The sequence below is a fragment of the Dromiciops gliroides genome, chromosome 6 (genome assembly GCF_019393635.1).
Source record: "Dromiciops gliroides isolate mDroGli1 chromosome 6, mDroGli1.pri, whole genome shotgun sequence".
Lineage (NCBI taxonomy): Eukaryota > Metazoa > Chordata > Mammalia > Microbiotheria > Microbiotheriidae > Dromiciops > Dromiciops gliroides.
The window spans coordinates 145,630,795-145,655,494 of record NC_057866.1 but is presented as its reverse complement, the minus strand read 5'-3'; the positions used below and the strand labels follow the sequence as shown (position 1 = coordinate 145,655,494).

Below are 24,700 nucleotides of genomic sequence, written 5' to 3'. Positions count from 1 at the left end.
CTGGAGATCTTATAGTCAAGATTTTTTTCCCCCCAAGATACTGTGCAATTTCTAGCAGAGGGGCCTGGTTACATAGTAGTTATTTAGTATATGTTTGTGGAGCCAGTGATTCCTATATAGTTTTCTCAATTTTGACAAACTACTGTAGATTTAAAATACCATTGTTAGCTCTATACAGGAAACCTGAGATCAAAAAGGTCAATGATTGTAACCATGATCCTAGTTCAAAGGTGGATTTTTATTCAGCTTCTTTCCAGTTGTATGTTTACCAACCATTTCTCTAGAGAAAAAAAAAGTACTCTCAGTACACTTTTAAGTTTAATATGAATTCTCAGCATTTTTCCATCCCTTTCTTAAGCCTAGACAATAAACAAACAATAAATCAAACACTGATTAGTAGCATTTGCTGATTTCTGAGGCAAAATTCTCACACTGAAAATTTGACAATCTGTACTCATGAGTCAGATAAGCTAGTTCAAGCACACCCTTGGTCTTCCTCATTGTCTCTTTTACTTTACCACACTCTCTCTAATGTATGACATAGTGTACCAGTTAAGTATATATTAACCACCTACGACGTGGTGTGCCAGGCAAAAGGCAATACAATGGTGGATATGGTTGTCATAGGTATACTGGGAACCAGGAAGATTTAGGTTTAAGTCCCACTTCTGACAGTATATGGGCTGTGTAATCCTAGGCAACTCACTTAACCTCGCATTGCTCTAAGCAATTCTCTGACATTATACATTGCAGAAAAGGCAATAGCCTACATTAACAGAGAAAGCTCTCTTATCAAGAATTCTCCATACCAAAGGAATCACAGGTCCATTCCATATCTCTATGTGCCAGTCACTGTGCTAGATACTAAGGATAGAACTATTTTTAAAAAGTTAGTTACCCTCTCCCTTGAAGAAGCTTAGGGACATATATCATATTCTCTAGGGCAGGCATTCTTCACTTCTTTTGGGTCCTGGAACCTTTTGGAAGTTTGGTAATGGTTATAGACTCTTTTCCAGAACAATGTTTTTTTTTAATAATTAGAGGAAATGCTAAATTTCGGTAAGAGGTTAGTGAAAATACAGATGCATTTTTTTTCCATATAAAGTCATGGATTCCCTGATATCTGTGCAAGAAGCCCAGGTTCAGAATCCCTGCCTTAGAACCACTGGTGGCCAGGGAAGAGGACTTTCCTAGGTAGTCACAGAGATTTTAAGGAGAGCCAAAAAGCAGATACTGTAGCAGAAGACTGTGTGTCCTTTCTAGGAGCAGTAATAATATTGATTTAGTTATTATTTCCTGAGGTAACTGAGAGGAGTAAAAGAGGGAAAGGAGTATGCATGCAGCAAGGGACAGATAACAAAATGGCCTGCTGGCTATGACCTGGCGATTTAGCATATGACCACATGGGATCAACATGCCCTAAGATGAATGGAAGCAACTGAGATGAGAATCATTTTACTCATCCTTGAATTCAGGCAGCTCTGTCTTATCCTGTCTTTTCTGTCCACCAAAACCGAGTGGATTAAATGCCCTAGCTGGAAAGTCAAATCTCTAGAGTCCTAGGTTAAGATTCTTGGTGGGAGGAGATGGCCAGGGGCAGAGAGCAGACTATCCTTAGGGTCAGGAAGACCTGAATTCAAGTCTAACATACAGACCGTAAGACCACAGCTGATATTCACTTAACTTCTCAATGATATAGGCAACTCTCTAAGAGTGTAAATCATTAAAAAATTGCTGAGGAATTCCATATGCCAATGAAATTACATATCTGAACAGAGGAAAAAAGTCCTAGTGAAACTTATTTTTATGCTCAATTGGAAAATTCTTGAGGATAAATTCCCATTCTTTTGAACTTCTATATTAATTATGTTCATTGTTTGGGAAATCTTTGCCATTATGACAGCAAGGCTTTTACAGAGGAACTTATTAGGCAGGAGATCTTACAATCAATATCTTTTTTTAAAATTTCAGCTTAGAACTATAAGTGTGAACATCCCATGAGGTCTAGCAAAACCAAAAGTGATAAGCCAGGGCTCTATCTGAGCCTGAATGGAACTTTGGATCAATCGAACAAAAAAGCATTTATTAAGCACCTACTGTCTGCCAAATGTTTCCTGCTGTGTCCACTTATCCAGAATGTAGTCAAAATGGCTGCTTATCTTGTCTATTTCCAACGCTGACCCTGATATTCACACAAGGCCCAGTTATACTTTGGGAGTGGGGAGGACATTAGCCAATATGTTATAATGGAAAATAAGCATTGGCTCAGGAGTCAAAGGATGTTGGTTTAAATCTTGCCTCTGGCACGTACCAAGTGACCTTGAATAAATCACTTTATTTCCCTGGATCTCAGTTAAATGGGAGTTAAACTGTTAAATGGGAGTCTTGAACTAGATGTCCTGTGACATCTATTCTAGCTAGAATTCTATCATTCTCTGAATAGGATTACTTCTTCCTTCCTCAGAGTAGATAGAGAGCAACCCTAAACTTCAGAGCTACTCTTTCAGGAGTTGCTGTTTTCCTCATACACACATTGTGTCCCCACAACCTGCTTGCTACTTTCTGCATGGAGTTCTCATGCAACTTCCTCCACAATACAAAATTGATATGATAATAGAGTACAGACTTCACAGTGTCACTCTAGTACCAAATGAGCATCTTGCAAAACTTTTTACAGCATTATGATATTAATTAGGGTTATTGTTATTTATTTTATTCTTCTCATCTCTTTGAAGGAGTACAAATAGCAATGGCCTTGAAACAAATTGCTTTTCCCCTACTATCCATTTAAGGTTTGATATTTGATAGAGACGACTAGGTGTCCCAGTGGATAGAGTGCTGGCCTTGGAGTCGGGAGGACCTGAGTTCAAATGTCACCTCAGACACTTACTAGCTATGTGATCCTGGGTAAGTCACTTAACCTCAATTGCCTTAAAACACCCAAGGCCATCATCCTGCAGTATATATTGCAACTGGACCCAGGTAGCTCTGGAGGAGAGAGTGAAATTGGTGACCTTGCACAGCCCTCCCTCACTTAAATCCAGTTCAGTGCAAATCATGACATCACCCTCATGTCATGGTCCTCTTCGAGAATGAAGGACAAACAACACCAACAACAATATTTGATAGATTTTTGCACAGGGGAATAAAATTATTGTTATTTCATAGTTGAATAAAAGTATTAGGATGTAAGCTTCCTTTGTAGGTTCAATAACAGTAGCACCACCACTTCCTACCTGTGTTACCTTTGGCAAGTTATTTAACCTCTGTTAGTCTCAATTTACTCTTCTGTAAAATGGAAATAATAATATTTGCCACACAAGATTGTTGTGAAGATCAATTAAAATAATTCATGTGAAGTCCTCTGCAAACCTTAGAATGCTAAATGCATTATTAGTTTACAGTGTCACTTTGAAAATAAAATGGGTTCATTTCTGTAAAATACTTTGCAAATTTTAAAGTACCATATAAATTTCAGTTATTGTTAACGTTTTTGATGTTACAAGCTATTAAATATTAAGCATTATAATAAGGATTACCGATTAAATAAAAGTCAATGGGCAGCAGTGATTCCACTAAGAACAGAAGAAGAATTGAAACAAGATATTTTCTCTTTCTTATAAAATATTTCTATGGGGCAGCTAGGTGGCGCAGTGGATAAAGCACCGGTCCTGGATTCAGGAGTTCCTGAGTTCAAATCCGGCCTCAGACACTTGACACTTACTAGCTGTGTGACCCTGGGCAAGTCACTTAACCCCCATTGCCCCACAAAAAAAAAAAATTAAAATATTTCTATGATGTCATTTCTGGTAACTTAGTGGCACAGTGGACAGAGCAATGAACCTGAAGTCAGGAAGATCTGAGTTCAAATACAGCTTCACTCACTTACCAGCTGTGTGACCCTGTGCAAGTCACTATACTTTTGTGTGTTTCAGTTTCTTCATCTGTAAAATGGATATCATAACACCTACTTGACAGGTTTGTTATTAGGATAAAATGAGATATAGTTTGTAAAGCATTTTGCAAACTTTAGGCATTATATAAACACTAGCTATTATAAGAAAATCGAGTTAAAAAAATTTATTAAGCTCTTACTATGTGTCATGCACTGGAGATATAAAGACAAAAATGACAATACCCCTTGCCTACCAGGAAGTTGAATTCCACTGGGATGTGTAAGAATAGTATAAAGAAGACATTTCAGAATGAAGTACACAATTTCCTACATTGAAAAGGGATTTATCCAGTCATTTTATCTCATGATCTGTATTTATAAAAAAGTAACCTATTTTAAAACAAAAATTGTTTTGTAAGAATGTTAATAACTGATTCATGATGTCTATGAAGAAGTGGGGGGATTGTATATACAGGGAAACAATCTATGATCTCTACTGACCTATGCATGCAGGGACTCTGTGTGGATGTGCCTATGCATACATTGATTATTCTATATAATTCCAAAATATGTGTGTGCATATTAATTGGAATTAATGTAGCATAGGAAAATGAACCCTCTTTTATTGGTTTTAAAAACACTAAATGAAAAATATTCATCCCAAAACACCCCCTCCAAAAATGAAATTAGCCATAGCACTCCACACTTAAATTCTTCTATGGGATTGATTTCTTAAAAACAAATTTATGGGGGCAGCTAGATGGCGCAGTGGTTAAAGCACCGGCCCTGGATTCAGGAGTACCTGAGTTCAAATCCGGCCTCAGACACTTGACACTTACTAGCTGTGTGACCCTGGGCAAGTCACTTAACCCCCATTGCCTGCAAAAAACAAACAAACAAAAAAACAAATTTATGGAAAGGTATTTTTTTTCCTCCACAAAGTGTTCTATAAGCATTGCATATAGCTCTGTAAGTATTTGGGGGGAAATTAAGTTTATATCCATTTACATTTTCTTTCATGGAAGTTCATAATTATTGTCACTTATGTAGCACTTTCCATTACTTTTACTTCTATGAACAGCTAATACAATTATTATGGAATGGTGTCTACTCTTGATCTTGGTGTCTTATTCTTCTATTGGACTTAAATATCTTTGAAAGCAAAGAAAGGTTTGGGGGGGGTTGTTTGTTTATTTATTTTTGTTTTACCTAAACTGTGCATCTTCTATCACAGTTTTCTGAACATTGTTGTTCAGTCATTCAGTCATGTCTAATGCTTTGTGACCCTGTAGACCATAGCATGCCAAACCTATCAATGGGGTTTTCTTAGCAAAGTTACTGGAATGATTTACCACTTCCTTCTCCAGTGAATTAAGGCAAACAGAGGGTGACTTGCCCAAGGTCACACAGGCAGTTAATGTCTGAGGCAGGATTTGAACATAGGTCTCCTTGATTCCAGGTCCAGCACTATCTACAGAGCCACCTAGGTGCCTCCACTCTCTGAACATAGTAGGTACTTAATAAATGTTTACTGTATTGTTTTTGTTATATTTATGCCCAAGAAAACAAACCTTTTTTTTCAGTTTAAATAGGCTGTAATTGTTTAAATATTCACATCTTGCACTCTTTTACTATTACTCTCTCATCTAATAGTAGGCATAGCTATACTTAAGGCAATGACAAATTTTTTCTTTCTCTATTCCAACCTTCCAAACCTTTATTCCCACAATTCCTAATAGCTTTGATATTCACCTTCTCTAGACAGAACCTAAACCCTCTCATAAGAAGAGGCAGTTTCCAGTGCCAATAGGTAAGAGCTTTATGAAATGCCAATATAGTTCTGACTTAAACCCATGCATTGTCAGTATCCATGCCTGGTCCTTTTTTTGCTATTTCCTGCCATTGTTGTTGTTACTTATTATTGTTGTTGTTGTTGTTGTTGTTCTTATTATTATTATTATTATTATCATTACTGTGAAGGATCTCAGGTATCAGACTTCAATAGTCATCTAAATAGCTATCTTAAGGAAAAAAGATTGGTTTTATTGCCTTTTTTTACACAAAATGTTTTAATTTAATCAATCCTTTTTACTTTATTATTTGCTCCTGGTCTTTTCACCACTCCATGGTATTTTACATTTTCCCTATACATTTTTTCTGTGTGGATTATTATTTGGTAATAAATAACTTGTTTTTTCTTGAGCTATTCTCTCTCTCTCTCTCTCTCTATATATATATATAATATTATGTATGTGATTGTATTACTTAATAGATTTCTATACATGCACATTATGCATATGCATATGTATATGCATATATACATTATGCATAAAACATTTTCAATCTCACCATTGTTTTAGTTTTTAAAACACTGTGAATTGACACTGTGATTTTATTATACTTCATAATCCCTTATTTATGAAGTATGAAAGTCTTATAATATCCCTTGGTTCTATCTCGCCATTACACCTGTATCATAGTAATTTTCAATTCTTATAAGAAATGTAGTATTTCATGATGTGTAGGGTACTACACCAATAGGTGCTAAAGTTAGGATTAATTAGTCCTTCAGTTCTCATTTACTTTATTGATTCTAAGTATAGAACTACCCCTCTCATGTATTCTAAATATATGTGGTTGCACATATATGCAGTTTGTGGAGACAACTCATTTGATCTAACTTACGTGGGATTTTTTTGTATTGAGTCCATTTCTTAAACTTAAAGATGAAAAGAAAAAGGGATTGATTTATATCCCAAATTCCCCTGGAAGTCATGCTTGTGTGTTGGGTGAGAGATGTTGTTGGTTAGAAGGGAAGTACTTAGTATACAGAAGCACATAGAAGGTTTTATGCACAAAACACCTCTTATTCAAAGCAAGTACTAACAATTAAGAATTCATTTAGATCAACAAACTCCTGGAAAAGCCTCCTCAGGAGTCTAAATCTCAGTCCTATTTGCATGCCCTTTTTCCTTGCCTCACAAGGACTTGAGTTGGGCTATTGGTGCTTGAAGTCTATGCCAGCAATAAACAAATTCTGGAAAGGTTTCGACCAACTGGAAATGCTCATTGAATCATAATCTGATAGATTTATTTTGACCAAAATAACTCATGAAGATCCCTCACTAAGAAACAAAGGGACAGGATCATACAATTCATAAATGTAATACTGATATTCATGAATAAAATATTCAAGTGTGAGAGAGTATATCTAATTTCCAAAATAAACATTAGTTACCATTATTGCTATTATTTATTGTCATAGTTGCCTAGCTGAAGAGTTAGTGAAATGTGATTGTTTAGAGTGCTAACAGAGGAGGGATAACTTATGGGGCAGGCCCAAAATGCTTGGGGATTATTGTCTGGTCAAAATAAGGTCTGATATTGAATCCAAGACATATGGGAGATGGAACCTATACTCTGGGAGCTAAAGAACAGTCAGTAAGATAAACCACATAGGAATGTGGAAGGACAATGAATTTTTTATCATTTTTAATGTAGATTTTTAGCCTAAATTTCTTTACAAATTATTGCCAGCAGTCCATTTTCAGTCTAGGATTACTATCACTTAATGATTACCTTTTAAAAAGTCCATTCCTGAGATTTAAAGTGTCAGATTACAACTTGGGATTTGTGGAAATATAGAGTGAATAGGAAGGGGGGCAGGGGGGCAATTCCTTCAGTTTGGAGTAAATCAAGATTCTCTATGACCTCCACAGTCTTTTCTCCATCTTCCCTCAGAAAGCTTTTCCAGCAGCTAGAATATCAAGACTTCTGGCAGGAATATTGTCTGCTTTGTTTCCCCTCTCCCAACCCCAGCCTCCTATGTCAAATTGACATTAGATTTGAAAGCTTTTCTTTCTAGAAATCTGGATAAGAGAAAGGTTGTTTTTTTTCTGTCTTAAATTCATGATTTTTGAATCTAGATATTCTTGGAATGAAAACATTTGTATTCACATCTGTGTACCCTTTTTATATCGATGCAAAACAAAGGCAAAGAATGAAAAGGAACGATTGCATGGAGAAAGAGCTCTAAAGTTTGAGTGTCTGGTATGCAGAGACATTACCCAGTCTTCAAATTTATTGCTAAGTAAATTTGCTTTCAACAAACTTATGTTGTGCTTCTCCAAAAGTAGTTCATCACAAGTCAATGTTACCCTAGGGCTATGACCATTGAGGCTGAAATTACTAATGAAAAGTTACTTCTTGTTTGTTTTTACTTCTTGGGACTATATCCGTGCCACTGGTTTTTATTCAGTGCCCTGCAGGAGGCAGTGGAAAACCCATTCATGGAAGAATGGCAGAATATGTATCCTACTTTTATTTTATTACATATATATATACAGCGGTATAAAATAATATATTACATTTACACTCATTTTTATTTATGTATTATAGACATTCACAGTAACAAACACTATAGTTAGAATTAAAACTCATCTTTCATTAGATACCCTGTTTTCACTCACAGATAACTGTCTCAAAAATGTGTTAGAGCTGACAATATCCCTGCTTGCTTTCAGCTCAAGGGTGAATTTTGTTTTAATGTGTTGAAAGTTTGAGTTCTATTTATTCAAGAATTTTTGGAGCCAAATGTGAAAGAATTTTTTTTGTATTGTCAATGCAGTATTTGCACATCACTCAAAAACATCTGGACTATAAAACTTCAAACTTAGAATATGACTAACTCTTAAGAAATAAAAGTCATTTTTCTAAATTTACAAATACTTAAAAAATAAGAACAGTGATTAGAAAGTCATGCATGCACACTAAAATTATTAAGATTTTAGTCATGTTATTGCCTGCAATACTCTAGTGGCACCCATCTTTCAGCATTCTTATAGAATGCTAGAATTTTAAATCTTTGCCAAGTTGTGGAAGAAAAAAAATTATCTTAAACAGCTTCATCATCTACTATGTAAGAATTTTTTTGTCTATCAGAGGGCTGAAGTTTAAATACATGAAAATTTATAGTCTATTTCATGGTGGTCCAAATATGATATTTTTTTTTAATTAAGTGTAAAAGGACAATTAAAACAAAACAAGGATGCTAACTACAAAACCTTCATCACTGAAAATACATTTGTTAATTTCAAGAACCCAATAAACTGCAGAACAAATATATGATACTTTTAAAATAATGATGTAGGAATATTCAATTTTTAGAACCATCTGGAAATTTAATAGAATAATGTACAGTGATAATAAACGTGCTAGTGTATGGTCATCAGCAGTCAAGAACCTGACTAATTTGTCATAATTAGAAATAACACAATATATTTGAGTGCTTAATTAACTTAAAATACCATTCATGTCGATGTTTATCTTCAGAAGTTAAAAGTAGAAGTAAGCCTATGTAGGAAAAGCCCTGGTAAGTCACGGAGAAAGATGAGGAATCTTTATTCTCAGGATTCTAGATCCAGAGCTAAAAAGGACCTTTGGCAAGGCCATCTACTCCAATCATGCTCCTCTTTTTGAAATGGAAAATAGGTAGGCCCAGTGAGTGTGATGTGACTTTGCCAAAAATCACAACGGCTAAAAAAGTGGCAAAGCTAGAATTTTAAAACCCAGGTCCTCTGATCCATGTTTTGTTTTTCCCGTGTTGGAGCTACCATGGATTTTTTTATACCTCTAACATTTCAAAGGGTCAGATTCAGACCCGAAACAGTGAGGCCCTCCAATTTACCAGGTCAGTCCTGTCTTCAAATTTTTTTTTTTCATTTAGAATAGTGTATTGATAAAGGATTTTGTGTTTAATATCATCACCAACCAATAGCTACGTACTGTCTCACCCTGCCCCCAGGAAGGAAAGAACATTTTACTATGTATATTAGTCATCATCTATGCCTGTAAAGAAACTCCAGTTGTAAATTCCAGTGTTTAATTTACATGTCTCCATCAATGTGATTCCCATGTTATAATTAGGAATGTTTACCAATGATGAAACATATTTTTAAATTGTCATTTGACATACTTTTGAAACATTAAGACATTATTTCCACAGGAAAATCTGTTGATTCCTTACTGCGCTAAAGACTATACATGTTAGCTAGGAGGGGATGAAATGAATAACTGGATTTTTTTTATATTTCCCTTCTGAATATTTCATTTGATGGAAGACTTTGTTCAATTATCTGAGAATATTTTTATTTGATTACTAGATATAGGGGAGAATTTTGAAAAAGGATAATCTGATTGATGGGATAGCCATATTTAAATATAATACATATGCATTAATGTGTTATACACACATGTACACATATATGCATATATATACACACACATATGTATAAATGTCCTATATATCAATTCAGGAAATACAAATAGCAAACCAAAACTCTTAAATTTTCATCAGTTGAGTTTCATTTCCCTTCTGCTCACTGCTAACTTTGAAGCCAATTGACTTCATTCCTCACTTTCTATGAAATGCAATGACTTCTAGCTCATGCTTTCTTTAAATAGCCAGTTGATTAGGGGGCATAATTATGTCATTTTATTCTCTATATCATGAAATTCTATATATAATTTGTTGGAAGTCTTTTTTTTTTAAGATTCATGGCAGAATTCAATTATTAAAGTCCAACCTAAGAGAATAAATCCCTAAGGCATCATGTAAGATAAATAAATAAAATATAAATAGATTTACACAGACTTAGGCCCAGGAGAGAATAATTTGTTCATGAGGAGGTCAAATAATTAAAAAATGATTTTGATTTCTTTCAAATTTCATGGAGTAGATGTGTTGAATAAATAAAAAGGAGATAAAATATAATTTAATGAACCTGTAATAAAGGAAAAAAAAAAAGATTTGTGTTTTTTTCTCCATGGAGGTAAAATGATCCTAATGCATGGAAGACCTGAAAGTAAAATAGAGATTTTCAATGACAAATATCATATTCTTTCCTTATAAGCAATGACAGCACACGGGCAGCTTCCTAAAAAATGAAATAGACTGCAAACCTTATTAAGTGTATCCTTTAAGAAACTGAGATACACAACTCATCAAACTACTTAATCCTAAATAAATATAAATAGTAATGTTATAGTTCTGTTAAAGATGCCCAAGTGAATATATACAAATAAATATGGTTGTTATAGGTGTCCAAATCATTTATACATTTCTGAGCTTTAGGGGTAGAAGAATCATTTTACCCATGGTTTTAGGTTTAACTAAAATGGGTCTCAAAATGAGCTTGTAAGATATGCTAATTATTTCAAAATACATGGTGTTCATAGTCAGTTTGTCTCTAAATGAATGAACTATTAGCCAAAGCACCAGATATGATGCCAGTTAAATTTAAAGTTAAATATTTTCGAAACATTTCTAAAATTCTGCATGGGCACAGGAAATTAAAGGCTAGAGGTGAGGAATGAGGCTTCTACCCTTCCTTGAAAGATCATGTCACAGACTAATAGGACTAATTTCTCCTCCTGTTAATTGCTTTTCTAAACATATCTGCTGATAACACAGACGCTTTTTGTAATGTGTTTTAACACATAATAAACAGCCATAGGAAAACAACAATAAAATATGTAAAACAGAGGAAAATGAATCTCACTAAATTTAATCATTAACTCTGATGACATAAAAGTAAGGCAAGCTTTACTTTGCAAGGCTTGGTTTCATGAAGACTTTTCTCATTAATCTCATTAATAAAACATTCCAAATACGTTTAAACTATAAGTGAAATTTTAATGAACCATGTCCATAATTCCATATGTATTAATTTTAATTGAAGTCTTCCTAACTTATTTGTTGTTTTAACAGGACAAAATAATATTTATATATCTCTCTATATGTCACATAAAGAGATTTATAAAAAGTTTACTTTCTTTCTATATAGTTAGGTTTCCACAAAGCTTTGTAAAATAAAGGTCTGTGTGATTTATATGATTTGGGAGGAGTTTCTTAAAATAGTATTTTTCAGCTACATATTTTACATAGCAAAATGTACAGACACCCAATTTTTTTTTTTTAGTTTCCATTTTTCACAACATATACAGGTGAATTTATAGATTCCCTTATACAAAATTCTACATGATCCTAAATTAAACACCATAGAAATAGGAGCAAAAGAATGTAAATGTTCAATCCTTTGACAACATAGTCAGTGTTCAGCCTGGTAACGTTGACAGCTGTGTCTTTGGCATTGAAAATTCAGTACAAGTTTTAGACAAAATTTTGTTGCTTAGAGTTTAAAAAAAAAAAAACAAGAAAAAACAGGATTGATCAAGATTATGAAAACTGGGGAAATGCCATTAAAGATGTTTTTTTGTCTTAGTAAGGTTAGCTTTGGGACCCTGAATTACCTTTTTGCTTGAGTGTATGCTGTGAACTCTATTAATCCATTTAAAAACCAACTAAATTGTACCACATTTTCAGGAAAATTATATATAATATAATATAATATATATATTTTTATATTTATTTAGAAGCTTTGAAATATTACAGTAAACACTTTGCAACACGGTGTATAAACTACAGAGAATGTCTTTGATATTTTGTGGGTCTTCGGAGGAACAACATTTCGATGACCCACAGGTGAAAAAGAACATGATCACAATCTCTCTTGTAAAGTTGGAATAGTTTGGAGGGAACACTTGATCACACAAAAATAATATAAAACAGTCAAGTTTAAAACAGTGATATTGCATTTATAATGCACAAATTTCCTTTATCTTGTACGATTGGCTTCTTGTGGTGAATATAAACATCTAGAGGGCTCAGTGACATTTTGGAGAGAGAAAGATATATAGTGCTGTAAACAGGCACACACTGATCAGAGAAGCAAGGTCAGTTGCCTCTGAAGGTTCTACAGTTCTGCACATTTCAACTCATTTCTCAGGCCTGCTGAGAGCAATTCTGTCTGATTGTGGGCCCTGGTGACTCCAACAGCAATCGAATTCTCAGTTACACAGAACTGGATGGCCAAGATAATGAAGTTGAAAAGTTGATGCTTTTGTTGGTTGACTTTTTGTGCAAATCATGCTGCGTCAGGTAAGTTCTGTAGAATTGACTAGCATATCCTTTTCCGTGCTGCGGGAAAGAGAGACAGAAAGAAAATACTCAGAAAAAAAAAGTGGCTCTTGTTCTTTATTTTAGCCTTGTTTATTTGGTGGATAAACAAACAAAGCTTGGGTACCACAAAGGCTCTTTTAAGATCCTTATTTTATAAAAGTACCTTAATACTACTTCCTAGACCTTTGTTTCTTCATCAGGAAAATGGAGATGGGATAATAATGCTTGTATTCTATTAACCTCAGAGTGTCATTGTGATTGAAAGCACTTTTGCAAACTGTGAAGCCTTATAGACATGTCTGTTAATATTAATGTCATTTTCAGTAAACGTAATCCTTCCGTAACTTGCCATAATACGTGGTCTTATATATTTATACAGTGCTTTAAAATTTTCAAAATGCTTTGCTATATTAACTTTCAAACCTTGTTATCTACTCATATGCCATCATTTTCACATTCATATTCATATATGGGAAGGGAAGATTTCTTGAGCAATTTGGGCTCAAAAAGGATTGACGGATCTAGTTTTGCAGCTGGAAAGAATGTCAGAGGCCACATACTACAAACTCCACTTCAGAGAAGAGGAAACTGGGCAGCTAGGTATCTCAGTGGATAGCGTTCTGGGCCTGCAATAGGAAGACTCATACACATGAGTTCACATTTGGCCCCAGAAAATTACTAGCTGTGTGACCCTGGGCAAGTGACTTGACCTGTTGCCTTAGTTTCCTTATCTGTAAATTGAGCTATAGCAAGAAGTGGATCTTTGCCAAGAAAACCCCAAATGGGTCATGAAGAGTTGGACCCAACTGAAATGACTGAACAACAAGAACAAACTGAGGATACCAAGCGAGGTTAAATGACTTATCCAGAGTCACAGACTGGTAAACAACAGAACTAAGATTCACACTCAGGTCTTCTGACTCTGAATCCATATTTTCATAAATGTTCAGGAACATAGGAAATTAAATTCCATAAATTGAGTTATAATAATTACCACCCTATTTGTATCCATAAATGAAGTCAAAATGTTACTATATGCGTTCAGATCCTTGAGGTGAACCTCAACAGAATCACACAGGTGGATTCCTGGCAACTTCAACAGGTATTAATTCCATCCTATTTCTGCCAACTAAGCAATGGAAAATAAAGTATCAAGTGGCCTTGATAGCAAATTTATCAGTCATCTCTCTGTGGTCCCAGGACAACTAAACCCCCTAAATGGTGCTATGAGCAAAAGGGAACTTTAAATTCCATAACTGTGATCTTTTGAGTAATCTATGAAGATTTTCTTGCCTGTTTTATAAACTCATTCCAAAATTCTTCATGCTAATTTAACGGACAGTAAGTCAGGCCTATATATCATAACATAACAGCTTTACAGATACCTTTGGGTTCAATGATTCCTTTTGTTCCTTGTATAAGCTTATTTAATCTAGTTTGTTGCATGATTTCAAAACCAATGCTATAGGTATTCTCCTATACACTGCATTTCAGTCTGGCAGAAAAAGAAAAACATTAAAAATTATTGCTTTGGTCTTAAAATGTGGCAGAAACACTGGATGGGGAGCCACAGAACCTAGAAATTGGAAATATTCCCCAAGAAGCAAATTTTTATTCTTACATGCATTCTAGGAGATTTTATTATTTTATTTGCTTACATACTCTTCTTTTGTTGTAATAAAAATAAGCTCAAACTTTCTCCAAATCCACTTCCCTTCATTCCAATGTTCTGGAAAATACAGTGGATATAAAAATCCTTTAGCAAACAAGAATACTAAGACATAAGCATTCTGAAAAGCAGAAAGATTCCTAAGAACTAATGCAGAAAGAAGTAAGCAGAAACAAGATAATAATTTACCTGATAATGGAAATAATATAAAGTGAAAAAACAGTAAATAACATTAGAACTTAGATCAATGAAAAACAAAAGAGTCAATATGGATGTCAAAGGACTGATAATGAAACATATCTATCTCCTCTTAGCAGATAAGTAGGCTACAGATCTCGAAAGATGCAATATAATCTGTCAATGTGTGCTTAGTTTGTTTAATGCTAATTCTTTGTTATACAGGAAAGCAGCAGTGCATAGTGGATAGAGAATTTTCAAGAAAACCTGACTTCTAATCCTAACTATGACCTCAGAATTGCCTAGAAAGCTATACAAATATTCAGTAGCAGAACAGTAAGTCACAGTAACATTGAGGCACCACATATTTCCCTGAGGAGGAGAAGACCAATGGAAATGGATACTGCAGTGTGAGTGAGCACATAAGCACAGTTATGACTTCGACCCTCATTAGCTGTGTGACCTTAAACAAAACTTTTAACCCTTCTGAGTTTCAGTTTCTTCATCTTTAAAATGGTAATAATAATAACCATAGAGCCCACCTCACAGAACTACTGTTAAGCTCAAATGAGATAAACACATGAAAAAAGCTTTGAAAACTTTAAAGTACTAAATAAATGTCATTTATTACTATTTGTTACCAGGAAGAGATCTGCTGGGGTGGGTGGCATTTGGAAATGAACGATGGTTTTAAAAACAGCATCAGGAAAACATCATAAAAAAAAAAACCCTACATACTTAGGCAACATTAAAGGGCACACTACCCATGTTAAAAACATTTTTCCAAAGGAAAGTCTGTATTGGAGTTAAAGATAGTCTTTTTTCATAAATTTCATTTGAATTATTTTATAAATTATACATTTTATGTTATTGAAATAAAAGCTGATCCGGATCAAATGTGAAAGAAACTCATAAGTTAACAAACTTGAACTACAAATTCATTGCATATATGTGCAAAAAAAAAAAAAAAGAGCATCCTGGAAAGCCCACATCCTAGTCTAAATACAGAGATTAGTCAATCTAGCACATGTTTTAAATTAGTAGAATATCATTCACAATTAAGTCAGAAGATTACCTTTGGGAGAAGCTATTAGCATAGATATGATGTGTTCATTTAATTTTGTCTGACTGCACTGCCTAATTGTAGTACTCAAATGATTCATAATATAAAAACCCAGAAGTTCAGCACACTATATAACAAACTTATATAAAAGGTAACTAAAGCCCCCCAAAAGGCATATTTTATTTGACTTTCAGGGATCCATCTACTGTGCCCTTATTACTTCATATTCTGATCACTTTAGAGAGAGTGAAGTTACCTTTCTTTTTTAACACGAAAGCTACCTTCTATTTGTGAATCCAGACATATAAATATAGAGTTGATAGAACTGAGCTGGGGATGGAAAGAGCTAAACAAAAAATAGTGTGGTACAGGATACAGAGGAGTGTTCTGGGTCCTTAACCTTTCTGGAACTCAGTTTCTCCATCTGTAAAATGAGAGGATTTTATTGAGGTCACTTACATTTCTAAATCTAGTATTTTAAGATCATATGCTATGGAAGAACTTCTGCAACACCCCTGCTAAGTAAGCTTGAGCGGGAGTATGTATGACAAAAATTATGAGCACTTTGTATTTCGGGGCTTTGTGAAGATATGTTTGAACTCTAAATAGTCAAGGGCACAGTGTAACATAAAAGGAACCACTGACCGGAGTATGAAGACCTGGGTCCAAATCTTGCCTCTGATGTTTATCTGTGTGACATAACCTACTTGAGCCTCAGTTTCTTCATCTATAAAATGAGAGGACTGTAATAGATAATCTCTAAAGTCCCTTCCAGCTGAAAATGCATGATTAAACATTCTAGTTGACCGTTCTTTCTGGACTACCTGTGTTAATACTGGGTCCCATACATATTATCATACAAATGAAGAATACATGTAATTGCATTTTAGAATCATTTTCATGCATAATTATTTTCATAAATTTCTATGATCTAATTGTAACTAAACATTAACAATTCAAGGTCAGTCAAAATGGGTGTTTGACTATTATTAAAGGACTTTGGTTGAAATCTGACTCTGTATCTTCACTGTCATGCATCATTATCCAGCCATAGTCACCTTCTGAAATATAACTAGGGCTTGACAATAAGGACTTTATCCTAGACATATAGAATTTTAGGGGAGACTTGCTATCCTAATCAGCTTAAAAATAAGAGAGGTTAGCACTCTTGTGTAAACTACCTAATTCAAGGAAAATTAGTTAATATAAGAAACTATCGGATCAGCCCTACCTAATTACACCCCTTTCCAGCAGCAGCCTCAAATGTCCCAGGTATCCAAACAATAGGGGGAGGGGGGGGAGCTTGCATCTCATCTTTAAAAAGGTAATTTGAGGACAAGTTACACGATATTTTCCATAATCCCAGTTTGTGCGACCCTGGGTTACAACTCTAATCAACTTATATAAGGTCACTCACATGAATAATATATTTCTGCAAAATAAAATAAAAAGAAAACTCTCATAGTGGGAAAGGAATAATCATTATTATTATTATTATTATTATTATTCACTAAGATAATCAGTGTAAATGGCATACTTAAATCATTTCCCTCAATGCCTGAAAACGGTCTAAAAGATCAAACAAAATGAAAGGCATGACTATGTAGTCTCTCATAATTTATCCTACAGATAATTTTACAAGAGTTCCATCATTCACATTGAACTTTTCTTAAGTTGTGAAATCCTTTAATCACCTTTAATAATTTAAAAACTGTGAAATTAACCTATGGGAAAGAAATACTGATTAATTACCCATGTGATAAAAAATGACTTTGGATTATGCATATTGGTAACATAATTAGCCAAAATAACATTATCCCAAGGAGTACAACCATACATTAAGGGCCTAGGGCAAAGGAAGTTTAAAGACTTGGCTAAAAGGGAAAGTGCTTTAGATGCCTGAATGTTTCCATTATCTTATTTGCATGGTAGAAAGCTTAAATTATATATATACCATATATACATTATCCTATTTCAGACACATAACCTGTTTCAGGTTGCTACTACACATATTATTCCCTTTTGATAAATGAAGAAACTGAGGCACAAGAAAGTTGAAGTAAGTTTCCTATGATCACACAGCTAAGAAATAGCAAAAACAGGATTCAGAACCAGGCCTTCTTAAATTTCAAGTACAGCACTCCAACTACCAGGTCAACTGCCTCTCCTATAAGGTTTTAAGCTTTATCACATCATAAATTAAAGAAGTTAGCTTTGAAAGCTACCTTGGATATTATCTTGCCTCTAAAAATGTGCATCCTTCAACTATGTCTTGGTCTATTTTTTTTAAACTTTCAAAGAGTAAGGTCTTCTAACCTCCTTAAGGAACCCATTCACATGTTTAATGACCGTGATGGTCAGGAAGCTTCTTTATGTGTAAACTCAATGTAGCATGCAGTAATTTAAGCCTATTTCCTCATTTCTTTTAGTCCTCAGTGGAGGTGGGCAACAGCTGCTCATCATCATCTGTGCAATAACTCTAAATAAACTCAAGGATGATTTTTAAATTGTCCCTCAGTATCTATTCTTCAGGCTCCACTTACTTAACCTTTCACTTTCTGAACTTCTAATTATGTTTGCATCTCTCTTCTAAATTCTCTTTGATTCCTCATGGTTTCCTTATAGTGTATTCCTTATAGTGTATTCCTTCTGACAGATATTGAAAAGAAAATAATTTCAGAAAGCAGAGCATATCAAATACCCAGGTCTCATGGCCCCTCCCAAAAAAAACACCACATAAATTGATTATGCTAAAGAGGGAGGGAGGAAGAAAAGAAGGAAGGGAGGGAGAGAGAGAGGGATGGAGGGAGGCAGGGAAGGAGGAAGGAAGGAAAGAAAGGAAGGAAGGGAGAGAGGGAGACAGAAATATATAAAGAAAGAATTTTAGAACCTAGAGCTAGAGATAAATAAATCTTAGAAATCATCTAATACTGGCATCCTCAACTTCTAGATGAAGACACTAAGGCCCAGAGAAGGTAAGTGACTTGCCCAAGGTCACACCAGCAGTCAGGAAATAGCAAGGTCAGGTCCTTTGACTCCAAATCCAGCCACTTTTCTGCCAATACTAGGAAGTAGCATGAGTGTCTAGTAAGTTACATTCAGCATGGGAATGAATAAAGGAATCCCATTTTCCCTTTTAGGAAAGAGATGAAGAACCCATTATACATGGCATATTCACCAAAATAATCAATTTAATCAGATGATACAGCAGTATTTTCAAAGCATCACCGAACCCAAGCAGTTACCCATTGGTAAAAGAATATCTACCAGTGATTTGCAGTTTTTGAGTGAAAACAAATTTGACCCAATTCTTCCACCAAGAATGCTGTACACTAAGGAAGAATCCCAATTTACACACTTTATTCTTGGGTCAGAAGGAGGTGATTCAATATACTAAGCACCTAATTTACTACCAGGAAAAGACCTGGGCACAGAGAAGACACAATTCAATCCCTTTTGCTATTCAGAAGTGTGGGGTTAGCATCCTTAAGGATTATGTTTCTATGTTCCCTGGGGATGCAACACAGATAAGGAGACTATAAACTACACATAAGCAGTTTCAGGCAAGATTAGGTATGAATGGCTAGGGACTGAAAATCTCCTTGACAAAATGTTGCCAGGTATGTTCTTTTTACAGAATCAGCTGCCCAGAGACCCTCAAAAAATGGCCTCAAGCAGAAAACGTTTTTGTTTTTTGAAAGTCCAACTTTCCTATGTGTTAGGACAATAGCGTTCTATTCCTCCAATACTCTTCTTAGGAAAGGCATTTAATAATTACAAATATAGATAACAGATTTAACTTTTTGAATCTCTCTTTAAGAATTTGGATGAACTCAAGCTTATGTGATGTCTATTTATCAACTTCTTTAAGATGACAATAGCTATCAATTACTAAATATCCTTGAAGGGGATTTAAGTATTCATCACCCTTAACGCACATTGACAAAGGGACTATCAACAACAAAGTGAAAGGTTAGAAGATTCCAAAATTTGTTAATGGTTTTTCTGGTGAAATCATAAGAAGACTGAGAGGAGATAGGATAGCAGTCTTCAAGGCAGAAGAGAGATTGGACTTGTTCTGCTCTGACCCACAGGTAAGAACTAGTAGGAGATGAAAGTTGTAAAGGGGCAAATTTAGGCTTCCTGTAAGAATCAGAGTTGTTCAAAAGTGGACCAGCTCCTTGAAGATTTCAAGTCTTTAAGCAAAATCTGGATCCTCCCCAACTTGTCAGGTACATTATAGAGAGGACTCATATTCACCAATGGGTTGGACCCTCTCCAATTATGAAATCTTATGAATTAAAAATACTATGGAGACATTTTGTATTATGGAATTGTAGAACTGGCAGCAACCCTGTAGGGCATCTCATCTAGTTTTACAAATAAGGAAACAGTGGCCAAGAGATTAAGTCATTTATCTCAAGTCACAACAATCATGGTAGAGCCAGAACAAAGAACTAATTCCACTACTATAAATAAAAAAGGGAATGGACCTGTGATTTAGTACAGGAAAAAACCCTAATGGGGAAAGTCGCTCTACCATTGCAAGGTCACCACCTTCTGGGCCATCTATAGCTTTAAGAGAATTTCTGAATACATGGGAGAAACTTGGATCTTTCTGGCTATGAGTCCAGCTCTCTATTGAATATTCTGTACTGTGTCTCCCAGAAGAAATATTCCAATCTATCATTTGTATTGTACTTGAAATGTTTCAAAGCTCATCACATGCATGATCTCATCTGATTCTCAAAATAACCCTATGATTTAGGTGCTGTTATGACCCCCATTGTACAGATGAGAAAACTGAGGTCTGAGAGAGGCTACATGACTTGCCTAGGGTCACACAGGTATTAGGTGTCTCAAGACAGTACTTGAACTCAGATCTTCCTTACTCTGCATGTAACACTGTATACACTAATGCTAATTTCCAAGTACAGAAGCTCTGAAATGTATCAATATCTTTTTAGTAATGTTCTAAAACTAGAAATATATGTTTACTGGATGTGAAGTGATTTATAAACCCTGGGATTTTACATCAACCAAGTAATATAAATATTCTGGGGGTGGAGAGGACCTCTGGGATTAAGAGTATTTTCTACAGAGGAAGGTGGGTTTTTTGTGTTTTTTTTTTATTTGCCAAACATCACTGAGTAGTTTTCAGGTATTTTTGCCAATTAGTCAATGAAACACATAGATCAATGACTGCTCTGGACAATCTACAAAATATATGTGGTACATTGCCAGGGCAGAAACAGTTTTGATTTCCTGTTGTTTTTTAAAATTGTTTCCAAACTATGCCATATGTAAATCCTAATAAAAGAAGTCTGGAAAAAGCTGAAGTCTGCAGAAGGCAAAATAACTTAAATGGTGTGAGGATGTGAGTGCCTGAAAATATATCCTCATGCCTTATTAGGATTGCTAAGAATTTTGTCAACTGTGGTTTAGTAAAATCTTTTCACTCCTGATTTTGAACTCATAAGGATAGTTCACTCATTTCAAGGAAAGTCTAGGACCATTCCCAGAGGGAAAAACCATTAGACCTCAAATCACCTGATACTGAAAAAAAGCCATACAAGAGCTCATTTGTCCCTGAAAATAAATATAGGAATCCCTTTGGGCTATGCACAGAAGTTGTAACTTTTTTTAATTCCATAGGGTGCCATGGTTAAAAATTTTTATTGGTAAGTGGCTAGCACACTGGTGATAAATATATTGAAGTGGACCTCCTATGGTAAACCATACAGGAGGATATGGAAGAGACTCAGCATAGCTAGTCTTATTTTATACACACACACACACACACACACACACACATATATATATGTGTGTGCATGTATATGTATTTAAGCAAACATAATACATACATACACATATATACACATATCCATATATATCACTATTGAATACCTATTTTGATTGAGATCACAGATCAATTTGAGTACTATCATGATTTTTATTTTGCTCAATACCTGAAATCTAACTAATTACAACACACATAATTTGAACAACTACAGAAAAGTCAAAACTGAATTACAGTAACGTAGAATATGAGCAAAGAGGAAAAAAGGATTAGTTGTTGGACTCCTAAAATATATAAACATATATCTAATTTATGGTACAATAAAAGCCCATTAGTGTAGCGTAGGGAAGAGCAAGAAATAGAGTGCTGGGCATGGAGTCAGGCAGACCTGAGTTCAAATCTGGCCTTAGACATTTATTAGCTGTGTAACCCTAAGCAAATCACTTAGCCATGTTGGCCTCAGTTTTTGCATCTGTAAAATGAGTTAGGGAAGGAAATGGCAAAACACCTCCAATATATTTGCCAAGAAAACCACAAATTCGGTCATGAAGTCAGAAATGAAACAACTGAACAACATCAACAACAACAACAAAAAGCCCACTTATCCAGTGATCTAGTATAGGGTCCACATGGAACAGAGGTTCCTTAAAAATGGAAATTTTCAGGTGATCTTATTTGTGAACAATTTCACTTGATTACATCAAATCTTAGAATGTTTCAGAGTCTCCTAAATGATATCCATAATTACTCCAAAGTGTTCAAACTAACTGTCTATGGTAGGGGGAAGTGGGGGTGGGGTAGCAGTTAGGGAGACAGCTAATATTTGTGTAAAGAATACTAATTACCCCAGCCTATGGAAATTCAGCTGGATCAACAATTTATAGAGTTGGTTCATTGATGCATGAATCTTGGATACACTGCCCATGCACAATAAGCCAAGCCCAGAATCAACAGGAAGAAGAGAATGGGTTTGCATTGCCTTTAGGAAATTATCAGTAGTTTTAATGACCCCAAGCTTCTCCATGAAAAAAGAAAAAACGTTGTTTTAAAACCTCAATCCTTTTCTGGTGATACTGATATGGCTATAAAATCATGGAATGCCATAGTTTCTGAAGAATTAAAAACCCCAAGAGGACAAATGATGGGTGTAAGTAGTCAGTCTTCTGAAAACCTAAAGGAAACCCAGCATTGCTAATAGATAATACACTAAATTTGGGGATCAGGAAAACCGATCAAATCTAGCTCTGAACTAGATGTATGACCAGGCATAAGTCATTAAACCTTTTTATAGTTTCATTTCTTAATTTATAAACAACAATTATGCCTGTAAAGTGGTTTTGAGCCTCCAAAGAGATAATATATGTAAAATGATATATGAATGGCACCTATTATTACCTAAAATACAATCAAGAACCTGGAAATAATTGAAAGGTATAGCTGATTTGCCAACATACAAACACACAACAAAGGCGTAACAGAGGTCAGGCATTTTACAGTATGAGAGACATGGAGAATCAATGCCTTCAGCAACTCTCTAAGACTATAGATTGCCAAGAAGGTGGTGACTTGCATTGGTAGAGGGACTTTCCTCATTAGGGCTTTCCCTATTCTAAATCACAGGTTCACTCCCTATACTTGTAGTAGTAGTAGTAGAAGAAGAAGAATTGTGACTTTAGATAAATAAATGATCCAATATCTTGGCCACTGATTCCTCAAGCTGAAGTCTTTCTGACTTAGAATTATAGATAAAAATCAAGATTTTTTAATACTTGGGTTATTTTCTTTCCTCTAGAAAATCCTTTTCCTTTTATGTTATATCAAATAATTGAAAAACAAAGGAAGTGACTGAGAAGTGACAGTTGACAAGTTATGCAGGAGACAGAAAAAGACTAAAGATAAAAGCAAACAGCTCTATGCATCTCAGTAGCAACTAAGAGAATCATTCTACTCTCCCTGGAAGATGGGATCCCCAAGCAGGCAACCATTACTCCCAGGTTCAGGGGGTACCCTGCAAATACCTACTTCTAAAACTATACCTAATGTACCTAACACTGGTGTGCTTGTCAGTAACAGTTAACCAGTAGACACATTTTTCATCTTGTAACAAGGCATTAGCAAAGATGGCATAGTAAAAAGCGGCTGCAAAACTTTCTATAAACCTGGGGCAGTCTCTCCACAAATGTACACAACATTTGTAGGAAGAAGCACACATTTTAACTATAATGACTTTGAGACACACAGGTAAGAAGCATTCATGTCAATCAACTCATAATTCTGCTACTGCAAAATCTGGAAGTAATTTCTCTTCTCTGGGATTATTCTCTGTAGCATAGACCTTGATTACCAAAGCTATCTCTCTCATGGGTCTATATTTGGCTCTCCTCTATGCTTCCAGGGATTATGGTCCATGAAGCTGCTCACTTCCTTGAGTGATTGTCACTCTCCATGTATCTGTCTGGAGTATGTGTTTCTGTTCTGCCCTGACTGTGATGTTTCCTATGCTTAAACATCCTTGCTTCAAATCAAATTGGATGGGGAATGGGAGGAAGAGAGAGAGGAAAAAATTGTTTCCTCCCTCCTGAGAGCAATGCTCTCTCAGGAACCAATTCTTCTGCTTTTGGCCCCTGGCTTGGAACCACCCATACAGTTAGTAACAAAGCCTTTTCATGACACTCAGAAGCATTAAACATGGGTTTTCTGTTCAACTCAATCATTGGCTGAGCCTTTTATTTCATTCCAAGGACTTGAACTTGACTCACATAGGGTGATACAATTTTACAGTTAGCTTAGTACGTGTTATAGCTGCATTAAAATCTCATGTCTGTGACTGAATCCTGTGGCTAGATAACTGAGTTGAGAGTTGGAGAGGGGGACATAGGAATTACCACACCCTTTATATATGCATACATATGTATATATTAGTTATTTTAGTATCTTCCTCAATACCTAACAGATTTTCTTGCATACACTAGACACTTAAAAAAGGAAAAGAAAAGTGCCTTCAAGACAAAGACTCTGTTCTATCTGTATCCTGAGACACATAATAGGACATAATAAATGCTTAATAAATTCATGTT

At 35.0% G+C, this 24,700-nt stretch overlaps 1 protein-coding gene across 2 annotated transcripts in view; it reads right to left on the bottom strand.

Moving 5' to 3' along the window:
• The window catches only part of PCDH10 (protocadherin 10), an 80,606-nt gene that overhangs the window by 13,924 nt on the left and 41,982 nt on the right, over positions 1 to 24,700 (bottom strand). The window contains exon 5 of one of the 2 annotated variants that reach the window (XM_043970011.1): positions 9,791 to 12,932. The exons of the other annotated variant lie outside the window; for it this stretch is intronic. Within the exon in view, the coding sequence (XP_043825946.1) occupies positions 12,913 to 12,932 (20 nt within the window). The 3' untranslated portion in view covers positions 9,791 to 12,912. Of the gene's footprint in view, positions 1 to 9,790; positions 12,933 to 24,700 lie in introns of those variants that run through there. 2 annotated transcript variants of the gene reach the window in all.